Consider the following 10,977-nt stretch of genomic DNA (forward strand, 5'->3'; position numbering starts at 1 on the left):
AAGTTTCCCACCCCGACAAGCCCTCGTCCCTCCGCTGCACATCTAGGACCTCGTGGAGGAGAAAGGCGCTGGGCGCATGGGTCGGGAAGGCTCGTGCAAATGGGTTCCTCCAAGGCAGCCTCGCGGAGCCCAAGACTCGGGGGACCTCGGTGGCAGGCGCTCAGCTAACTTGGGAAAGGGACCTCTGTGGCTGCGGGCCGACTGTCAGCGGGCTGCGCCTACCGATCCCGGACCCCGCGGCCCTCGGAGAGCAGGAAGCCTCCTCCACAGCCCCCTGCACATGTCTCTCCCTTAGTCAATGGCCCCCACTCCCCGCAAAAGAAAAGTTCTTTCAAATGTCCCTGCGGTAAAGCCTTTCATTTTTGTCTCTACGGAATGGCAAAGCAGCTAGTATTTCCAGGGGCCTAGATGTCGCTTATCTCAACCCATAAAAGAAAAAAAAAAAAAAAAAAGCTTCTCCTAATGCTCAAGGAGGTGTCTCAAGTCTTTTATTAGCTCTCACAGCCCAGCCGGAAATTTAACAGTTTGGGGTCCTTTTGAAAGCTTCCCCAAATGTTCTGTCCTGGAGCCTAAGCCATTTGCAGTTAACGCTGCGGAGAGAACGCTGGGATTTAAACCGGCCCATCGCACAAGGGACCAGGAGATAAAGCAGAAAGGGTTCGCAGCTGGGGAGGGTCGGGGTTGCCGGATATTTTCAAAAGAAGACATAAATAGAAATAAAAGTTGCTGCAAAGTAAAAAGAGGTCCCCAAATTCATGAGCACACAGTAGGCACAAGTGACTTTGGAAAGATTTTACCAGCCCAGGGTCTAATCGACTGGCCTGGGAGAATACGGTGTAAACCACAGTCTGAAAACCACATTGGCCTGACAGCACCCCACACCTACTTCCAGATCCTTCAGGCTTCGCCTTTGAACACAAAGTACTAAACCGGCTAGAAGTTTCTTGATGTCTATAACAATTCAGAGCGAGCTCTCTCCTTGCCTACGGTGGTCAAACTCCCTAAATGCAAAGCATGTTCCCCCTTGCCTGACCTGCAACTGTCCTCCCTTGATTTTTATTGTGCGGCGGCCGAGCCAGCATAAGGTTGCTGAGTAAACTTAGCAAGTCAGAACAATCAGTGGCTTAAAAGATTTTCCCTTAAACTAAAAGTTTCGTTCCAACACAAAGGCGCCTACATTTAGAAATCCCCAACGCTCTCCCAGCGAAGCCCAGCAAGCGAGGACTCCAACCCGCTGAACTACAGAACCAGGGTGTGAGAGGGGACGAAGGACCTTTGGCAACTCCTCCTGCAGGGCGACCCCTTCGCCGGCACGGCCTCGGCGGAGCTGGACGCTGGGCAAGCGCGGAGCGTGTGTGGAGATGGGGGGCGTCTGGGACGGCAGGCCGCCTTCCCAAATCCTCCATGCAATGCGAATGAAAAGTTACCGAATAATGTACCTCCAATCCACAGAGCTCTGGCTTTCCTTTTACCAAAGGCACAGGGAAACAGAGGAAACATCGCGTCTCTACCACTTAACCTGCTGCCCGTCGTACCTACCCATAAATGGCATCTTTATCTCTCTTTAAAGCGTCATTGACGGAGGAACCCATGCTGGGGGCCATGGCGTTGGTGTGAGCTGTGTGCGGGTACTGATGCGAGTGCAGAGGAGGCCCGTGGTTCAGGTGGTGGACCGGCTGCATGGACCTGGCCGCATGCGGGTCCCCATACATCGTGGAGGGGATGCCTACTCCATCCATGCCCCCGTAATGGGGTAAATCGTCGTACTGCATGACAAACAGGAGAAAACAAGGTTCAGAAGGCCAGGCCGGCAAATGGGGAACCGGCAGGGCATGGAGCTTATATAATGTCAGTCCAGCTGGATCCTTCAACCCAGAATTCAGTGGCCTTGCATCTCTCAAGTTGAGGGTTTTTATTTTAAAAATAATTTCTAAAGTAAAAATCCTAGGATTCTCTGAGTCTCAGCTGAGATGAATGGTCTTGCCCTAACTTGTGTCCCTATCAACTAGTTCAGAAATTCAGGATCCTTTGGCAAGGAAGGAGGGAAGAAAGAAGGAAAGAAAGAGAGGCATTTTCCCAGAGGGCGGAAGGTAAAACGTGCATGTCTCTAGAGGAGGAAATTCAAAATCACAATAATAAAACGTGCCAGGACAGTGCAGCAAACCCGCCTAGTTTCACAGCCCCTTCCCATCAGGGGGAATTAAAAAAAAAAAAAAAAAAAGTTACGATGGGAACAGCTAAGCTAAGCACATGAATTCAGACAGGCTTCTCATTTTATTTCTCTGCCAGCGTGGGGTTAAGGCAGTCCTGCAAGACACTGCATTTCCTTTGCTTTCCAAGACAAACTCTGCTAAATTACACAAAACTAACTGGCCTTCTCAGAAGTGAAACTCAGAGAAAGGTAGTTTTTCATGTTCATTAGAGCTGAATTTAGAATTGGGCAATTTTCCCTCAAAGTTAAAGGAAATCTATAGTTGGAGCAGTTATTCTGTTTTCTCCACTGTTAAGAACTTTCCCCCCAGACTAAAAGTCAATGAGGCAAATGTAACTCATCAGGTGTAAAGTAAATTCAAAAGCAAATGCACGTACAACCCCTATCTTCTTTCTTCAGAAAAACTACTTTTATATTGATTGTCATTATTTTGGGGTGCAAAATTTAGCTATTTAGATTTTTCTCATTGCTTCATTCCAGGCAAGTTCTTTTCCCAAGAATTGGAGGCACGGAGAGTGAAATGATTTTCAAAGAAAAGAGGAACTGCCACTTTCATGTCCTTAAAGCCAGAGGTGTGAAAATAGTTTGGAAGAACGCTGACATTTGCCTGAACCAAAGGAGTAAAGAAGAATGTGTCAGCCTAGTAACTTTCTTTTGCAAACAGGGCTTTGAGGGCCAGGACGCGAATTATGCAGGCAAGGCTTTCTGTAGACCCCCCTGTCTTTTAAGAAACTACCTCAGTTGGGTTGTCATTGTCTCACTTGACTCTCACTACATTTCCATTCAAATAGGAATATTGGGGAAATTAGTATTGCATTTTTAAAGTGAGTCGCTGTGTGCTTAGTATCCAATTAGTGAAGGGCTTTTCTAACAAAAACTTTCCAAGTATTACCTTTTATAAAAATCCATGCACATTAAAATCACTTTTAAAAGATGAATGTTTTCCGACCCCAAAAGCCATTACACGATGACAAAGTTATTTGCTTAAAAAAAGCTAAATACTTCTAATGATATTAAAAGATGAGCATAAGCAGTAACACATCAGAAGTTTCTAGCTGCTTATTTTACTTTAAAAATAGCTTTAAACTTCTGCTCCCTGAACCACTCACTTTATAGCATTAGGTATCTAGCGCCTTTTGTTTTTGTTTTTTAAACAGATGACTGCCTGAGCTTGTATTTTTATTTAGATAGCTGCTGGTTAGGATTCTATAGAAAACTTGATTACTTGAATTAATTACATGTAACATACATAAGTCTACAAATGCACTGAATAAATTCTTTCGCTTTAGGCCACGGCTTTAGGAGCCTCATTCAAAAATACAGAGAAAAAAGGAAACTTTTTAGCAGTGTCTTTCGGCCACGTTTCAATTTAATCTCACATTTGAGTTCCACAATTGTTTTTTAATACGTACCCTTTGCGCCATCGGCCTCCCTGGCTCCCTTCCTACTTCAACTTCTAATATATCCTCTTTAAGGCCAGTGTGAAAAGAAACAAATAAGCAAACTCCCCCGGAAAAAAAAAAAATGTAAAGCACGACGAAAAATCCCTTAACGTCTCCAGCAACGTGAGCTACTGGTCCCAGATCTTCGGTCTACGGGACCTGAAGCAAAGCGCCCGAGTCACTGAGCATAAAAGCGCTCCGTTTCCAAGACAGCAGCGGGGGCAAAAAGAAAAAAAAAAAAAAAAAAAAAAAGCCAATTTTTCTCCCCCCCAAAAAAAAATTTAAAAAAAAAAAAAAAAAGAGCGCCCCTCAGACCCAACTACCAAATCTCATGGCTTTCTGCCACTCCGGCTGTCAATCACAGGCGAGGTTGTCAACGTGGTGAATGAATGATCATCCGCTCTGTCTTCTTCTGGTCAGAACACCTCAAATGTTAATATTCAAATGCACAAAGCCCTAGCGCTCGCTTCCCTTGAATCAGTCCTAATTCCTAATCAGTTTCTCTCTTCTCTCGCTCGCTCTCTCTTTCTCTTTCTCTCTCTCTCTCTCTCTCCCTCTTTGCAACTGCTGCACTGGAGGGAGATTAGAGGAGGAGGGTTAAAAAAAATGTCTGTCTGAGTTTGTCTTAAAGGAGCCACGATCGATGCTGCCCGCTTGCAGTCCCCGTGCGTGTGTAAAGTGTGTGTTGCACAGGCGGAGAGGTGGATTCCGACCAGAATGCTAGAACCCGGAAGTAGTGGTGGCCATAACAGGTCGCGTCTTACACAATGCATTGGGCTGCAGCAAGTAGGATCCTCGGCAGGGGTGGGTGCGCGAAGCGAGCTCTGGCCGCACTGGAGAGGCAGAGAGACGCTCCATTAAATCGCACGCCCAGGCACAAACACACACACACCCAGGGCACACGCGCACAAACGCGGGCAGCAGCCCCCGGCCGCAGGCTTTATTTTCCGTATTCTTTTCTCTCCCTCCCCCTCCAGACTCTCTCCCCAAAGCCGACTCTCTTGAAATAAATTGGGAATAAACGCCGGGCAGGCAGCAGCAGGAGTTATTTTGCACAGGGCTCTGAGCACAGACTTCATGACTTTCCTCGAAATTATTGGGGTCTGCCAGTTTTTTTCGGGGGCAGAGGGGGCTAATGCAGAAAGTACTGGATTCTCAGGACGGACCACCCCAAGTAGAAAAGTCAAACGGGGAGACAGAAGACTGAGCAGGAGCAAGGCTTGGAAAGGCTCTGCTGAGTCCCGAGAACGTGGGGTGAAGAAGGCTGGGGCTTTCTGCAGATCCAGCTTAGAGTTGCTGTCAGAGGTGGACACCCGGCCCAAGGAAAGGAAATGCTTGCATTTTCTCACTTTGGGATCTGGACACCCCCGCCTTCCACCTCCTAGCCCCGGAGGCCCCCAGCCCCAGCCCCGGCGTCCTGCGCGAAGTGGGAGAGGAAAGGAGGGAACAATGAGCTGAGAGCCGGGAATGTGCCCCCAGCGCCTGTTTACAAACACGAAGCTATTTATGATCGCCGGAAAACGAAACCCGACGCGGGCTCGGAGCAGCCCAGACCTCGCGGGTGGAGCCCGGGCCAGGGAGACTCGGGGAAGCAGGCTGTTTCTCCGACCCTCTCTGGGAGAGGCAGCTGTGCGCCCAGGGCGCGGCGCAGCAGGGTCAGCGCGCTCGGCTCCGGCTCCGGCCGCGCCGCCTTTGTCTTCGAAGCGCCGAGGGGCTCCGGCCTCGGCAGTGCTCGGGGCCTGGAGGGACCCTGCGCCCCAAGCTCGTTTGCCCCGCGAAGCTCCGCGCTCTCCTCCCCAGCCCTTCTTCTCCCCACCCCGCTTTCCTGTCCCCAACCCGGCTCAGGGAAAACTCCCAGTGCCAAAGAAAAAGAAATTCACTTCGGGAGCTGAGATTTCAGACAAAAACCTGCCCCAACCCACAACTCAGAGGCTCCAACCAGCCACTGATTTTAACTTTCTCCCTTCAAATACCTATTCTCTGGCTTAACAACAACAACAACGACGACGACAACAACAACAACAACAACAACAACAACAGCACAGCAACGAAATCCTCTCCTTATTCTCCCACTCTAAGCTTGCCTTTTATTATTGTATTTAGTGGTGTTATTTTCGTTTTTATTTTTCTGCGCGCCCGGCTCTATACGCCGAGATGGCTCAGCCACAGCAGTTCAACCAGCGGGTTGGAAACCTCACATCCTCGAGCAAGGCTCGCAGCTCGCTCGGCTCGGAGCAGGATTTTTTTTCCTCCCTCCAGCTGAAACCTCACAGAAAACTCCCCCTGCGGTCGACTGGAAAATGAGCTCACCCAAATCTCGGTAGGCAGCCGTGGAAGAGGGCTCGGCCAATCAGGGGGCGCTCCTGCCAAGGCGGCCGCGCATTGGCTGCGGGGAAAATCAATTATCAAATAATCGATCAGCAGGGAGCTTCGATCTGCCGGGAATGCAAACTGCCAGTCCCGATTCCCGCCCTGATGGTGGCCAAAAGGCTGACTCCTCCAAAGCCTTCGGCCGCTAGTTCCCATCGCCCCCACCCCCCATCCCACTTCGCCAGCTGCGGACCGAACCCTCATCCCAAAGGGGGGTGTAGATAAGAGAAAGAGTTTTGAGAAAGATTAGGGGGCTCGTATCTGGAGAGGTTGTTTGGACAAGGCTAGGAGCTCTCAAATGTATTGAGGCTAACTCTAAATGCGCAAACTAAAAGAGAATTTGCATCAGTTTGAGAGGTAGGACTCAAGTTTTTGTTAAGTGGGCTTTCAAGAAGCCAGAGACACTGGGCAAGCATCAGAACATATATCTGGAATCAGGTTCCCTCCAGCACACGTAGCCTCGCTGAGCGATGTCTATTCCTTTAGTACTTAGCAGGAGTCAACGCCCAGTCTCCCCCCCCCCCCACCGAATAGTGGAATTTTCATAAAGCCGAAGCAGCTGAACCTTCCCAGCCTCCCGCACACCTCCCCAACGCCGACACCGCACTCCCCCCGTGTGCACCTAAAGGGCTGACACATTCACCCGAAGCCTCCAGATACACTTTGCCTTGAAAGAGCTCCGACTGTTTAAAACACATCCTAGGATCCGCATCATTTGCATCTCTCTTCTTTCTTCCTTTCTCTCCCTCCCTTTCTACCCCCACCCCCACCCCCACCCCCAACTTTTGGATCTTTAACTTTTTTCCATCGCAAACATGGGTAAAGTTTTTGGGTACCGACGCCCCGGTACATTACGCAGGAGGTCAAAGCAGGCCGCGTGTCAAAGCCGAGGGGATCCAGGTGAATTACCAGCTTCTTTACGCCTTTGCCTGACACTCCCACGCCCACCCCGCTCGCCCCAACATGAACTTGGAAACCGAACTTCAGGCCAAGATGGAACCTCCCGGTCTCCGGAAGGCGATTTCTCTGTTTAATTCGCGGGAAGCTGCGCTGGCTGGGCCAGGCAACGCAATCCTTTTCCAATTACCGGGAGGACCAAACAGGGCCGGCAGCCTGCAAGCCCTCTCCGAACCCCAGGCGGCTTTGGCCCTCACCTGCGCCTTCCGACGGCTGCACGCGGACGTGTGACCACTGCAGTCCAGCAGGCCAGGCTTCGGCGCGGCTGGCTGTAGGGGAGGGACACAAGGAGGGGGGGTCAAGCCAAACATCGAGATGGGTACATCTACGTTTATGATCCTTAAATGAACTGTGAGGGAAATGGTGTAAGTATAATTTAACGGAGAGAAATTTACTGCGAAATACATTTCGATGATCATCGTCTTTAAGAGTCCTTAGGGGCTCTCCAGCAAAGGCTTAAGTAACCGGTTTGGAGTTACCTCAACTCTGCGGCCATGTTTTCAAATTTGGAAAAGGCCAGTTTTGGTAAAGATTTCTTTGACAATGGAGTTTATTTTGTATTGTTGCTTTTTGGTAAATTTGTTTTCTAGCAGAGATGAAAAAAGAAGGTTCAGGTAAGTCACTCCTTTTCAAACATAACCAAAAACTTCAAAGCAGTTGGAAAACTATTGTGAGCTTCAACCATGATGTGTCAGGTTACCGTAAAAGTACTTTCAATTACCTACATACAGGTTTTCCTCAAAGAAAGAGATAGTTTGCGTTTGTTGTCTGAAATAAACTGTTTATAGTTTTAAAAAGTGTCTTCTTTCTTCTCCCCCACCCCCTTTCCATTTATAACTGGTAACCTAATGCTACTCCTAGGTCTTTATAAGATTGATTCTGGACAATCAAGGGACTAAAACACTTTTACAATGTAATTACAGTAGTACAAATTGTTTGCCCAAACCTCATTCTGGATAAGGATTTTACAATTAGCAAACAGTTATTACAGTTGGGGCTTGCTGAGAGAAATTGCACAGAGGAAGTCTAGAGTTGTAATATAGTAGCCATAAAAAAAACCCTCCTTTAGCAAGGCAGCAATTAATCATCTATTAAAAGGAAAAGGCAAAGGGATAGTTCTAGGTATCTTAGTAAACTACTACTGATATCTACCTGTTCTGTGATAGCACCTATCCCTAACTTATTTCAGATACTTCCTTTTTGAAGTAATAGCACGTTTATTTTGCAAAAACTTGGCCTGGTGAAGGGTTCTGGCACTTGCCCGTAGCTCTGGAGACATGTGCCTTCCATCCTCAGCTTACTCTAAACATCCCAGAACATCTTCCCAAAGATAGAGAGCTAAGACTTTAAAGGGGCAGGCTGGGGCCTAGGTCTCTATTGTTTAGACCTTCCTAGCAAGGAGGCATTTAAAGCAAGTGGTGCCCCTTTCCGATGTTGGTACAGTCCTTTTTGAGCACTCCCCTCTAATTTTCTGTTCTCCTATAAGGGATTGTGTCTCTGAAAAGACATATATCCTGAATTAGGCTTTTGTCCCCAAAGTTCACACTGATGAGTCAGCTCCAAAACCCTCAGAAATTAAAGAGGCATCTCTTAAGGTAAAATGTGTGTGTATTTGCTAGCCCAGAATAAACAAAAGACTGTTAATCAATTGAGTTTGGCAGCTGTGTTCACAGAATGATAAGAGTTTATCATCTGCCACCTAACTTTAAGATGCCTGTTAAAATGTTGTGATTACTCCTTAGGTTGTCCCGTGGTGCAGAGGCTTGTGGTTTGTCCTTCAAGAACATGCATCGTCTGCATCTCATCCCTCCACATTAACATTTGCATTTCAAAAAACAGAAATAGGAGGAGGGAAAGACAGTTTGAAGAAAATGGATTTAAAATCTAGTAGAGATAATAGAGGAATGCTTGAGATAAGAGCCTGGATGTGATATGAGAGAGGTACCAAGAAGTCAAAGCTAATGAATAGCTCTGAGAAAAGTGAAATAAACTATTTAGAGGTCTATAAAAGGGGGAACCTGGTCAGGTGATGTGAAAGGGGGTTAACTGAGCGGATTAGGGAAGACGTTAATCATGTGCCCCAAAGCCATCTGGGCTAGAAGACCTGGGAGATTTGTTTACTGCATTTTGCTTCAGAAAACAATGTCTGGGTCCAGTTCAGAAGTCAATGAGAGGTCAGTTCAGGCTCTCCAACCATTGCGGGGGAAAATACCTAAGTCACTATATTCTAACTGGATAATGCAAAAGTTAAGAAAAAAAATTTTTTTTTAAGTAGGGGGAGAGTTGTTTTCATTACTACCTTTCTATTTCAAATCATTAAAATGCTTTGGTCTCCAGAGGGGGAAAAATTACACTGGTTAACATAATTACTAGCTCTGACATTTTCAGAAGTTATAGAGGTCTTTTATTAATTAAATGGAGGGCTTAATAAAATATTCCTAATAAAATTTATGGTTGTCTTAAAACTTTCTAAACAGTGCTATAAATTCTTAATAAAATTAACTGGGAAATGAGTTATTAGCCCACACTTTACCCTCCCCCCCCCCAACTTCTACACAAGGAGCGGCTGTAGAGTGCAAAAGGGAAATAGAAGCCTTTTAGTAAAATATAAATATTAGCCAAAGACACACATTGCTTTAGAAGATGTGAGCTTTCAACCAAGTTATTTCTAATGGTTTCATCCTCCAATATTCCCCCAAAGCTACTCACAACAAAACTTAGAAAACTCCTTCCCCTTCCCTACCACATACTATATATGCGTGTATACGTCAGCTCATTTGAAATACAATGCTCGATTTTCTGGTCTGAGTTTTGTGTTAAGTTTGATGAAAAGCACAGATGCCTCGTGCAAAAGTCCAAGATAGGACTTCTGAAGGTTCAGAGAGTAAATATTTTGTCAATTCAAAGATAATTAAAAATGAAATGTCTTATAATTTCTCTCAGTATAATTTCTTTAAAGGTAACTTTGAAATAACAAATTTCTCAACCTTCAAGCTCCGCATGTATAGCAGCGGTGCATTATCTGAAGCAGCATTTTGTCGAGCAGATATACAAAACTTTTTCATATCACTACGTTTTAAAACCTTGGCGAGTTATCTTAAGTTTTGAGATACTTCTCTGCTTCACAGATACAATACTGGCTGGTTGGCTGTTTAAAATGAACAGGACTCTCAAACATACTTCAACCAAATAAAACAGCCTTGGTGGATTTTTCAGCTTCTGAAGGCTTGATCTTTTGTGCCGTCTACTGGACAATGGAAAAACTACAGCCTCTGTGACTTAAGAAACTTTTCTAGTCCAGTATTGGGGGAGGGGGAGGAGGGAGTGGCAAGAGAGTATGATTTGGTGCTAGTAAGTCGTAGGAGAGGATAACAGGACCCAACCTAGACTCATGGGACAGGTTTTGTGGTCTAATCACATCTATGTTTTCATATCCAAGTTTAGGACCTTATATTAAGCCCAGGCACACCTAAACGACTTGACTAAGGCAAAAGGCTGTATTTAATACAACTGTATACGTGTCTGAGTACACAAAGTTGGCTTGGGAATAGAAAGAAAAGATGATAGGACAAGTTTAGCATCTCTGAAAAACAATATTGGTGGTTTGCTTCGCTCTGAGTGTGCATTCGCTTGATAGTCAAGGTAAATGTATCTATTGCCTAGATAATCGAAGATGCACAAATTAACTCTTGGAATTTGAAACATGATGTTCAGTAACCAAGAATTGTACTTTTAGGAGGAGGGGAAATGAAACTGGTAATTAGAAAACTTTTAGTGCCGTCCTTCTTGGCAATCTTGAATGAAAATGTGAAACTTCCGTGTTTTCACTTGGAGACCACATGTGGGAGAAAGTGGGTGAAATTCATAGTCAGATGCCTTTATGTAGCAGAGGCTGTTTGATGATCTATTAAACATTTAAGATATATTGTATATGTTTTGGTCATGATTTAAAAAAAATATTTATGGAGCCCTAGCATTCCGGAAGCTTTGTACAAA

The 10,977-nt window shown here is 46.0% G+C and overlaps 1 protein-coding gene across 8 annotated transcripts in view; it reads right to left on the reverse strand.

Annotated features, from left to right (window-relative positions):
* MEIS1 (Meis homeobox 1) overlaps positions 1-7,415 on the reverse strand; it is a 140,417-nt gene extending 133,002 nt beyond the window's left edge. For 5 of the 8 annotated variants that reach the window (XM_040458237.1, XM_040458236.1, XM_040458241.1 and 2 more), the window contains exons 1-3: positions 7,179-7,415; positions 4,419-4,487; positions 1,540-1,766 (exon numbers count right to left, since the gene is read on the reverse strand). In XM_040458237.1, coding sequence (XP_040314171.1) covers positions 1,540-1,766; positions 4,419-4,487; positions 7,179-7,400 — 518 coding nt within the window. In that variant the 5' untranslated portion in view covers positions 7,401-7,415. The other 3 variants (XM_040458242.1, XM_040458244.1, XM_040458240.1) reach the window with 2 other exon arrangements.
* Positions 7,416-10,977: the final 3,562 nt, after the last annotated feature.

This window comes from Herpailurus yagouaroundi, unplaced genomic scaffold (assembly GCF_014898765.1).
Source record: "Herpailurus yagouaroundi ecotype Mexico unplaced genomic scaffold, PumYag 221, whole genome shotgun sequence".
Lineage (NCBI taxonomy): Eukaryota > Metazoa > Chordata > Mammalia > Carnivora > Felidae > Herpailurus > Herpailurus yagouaroundi.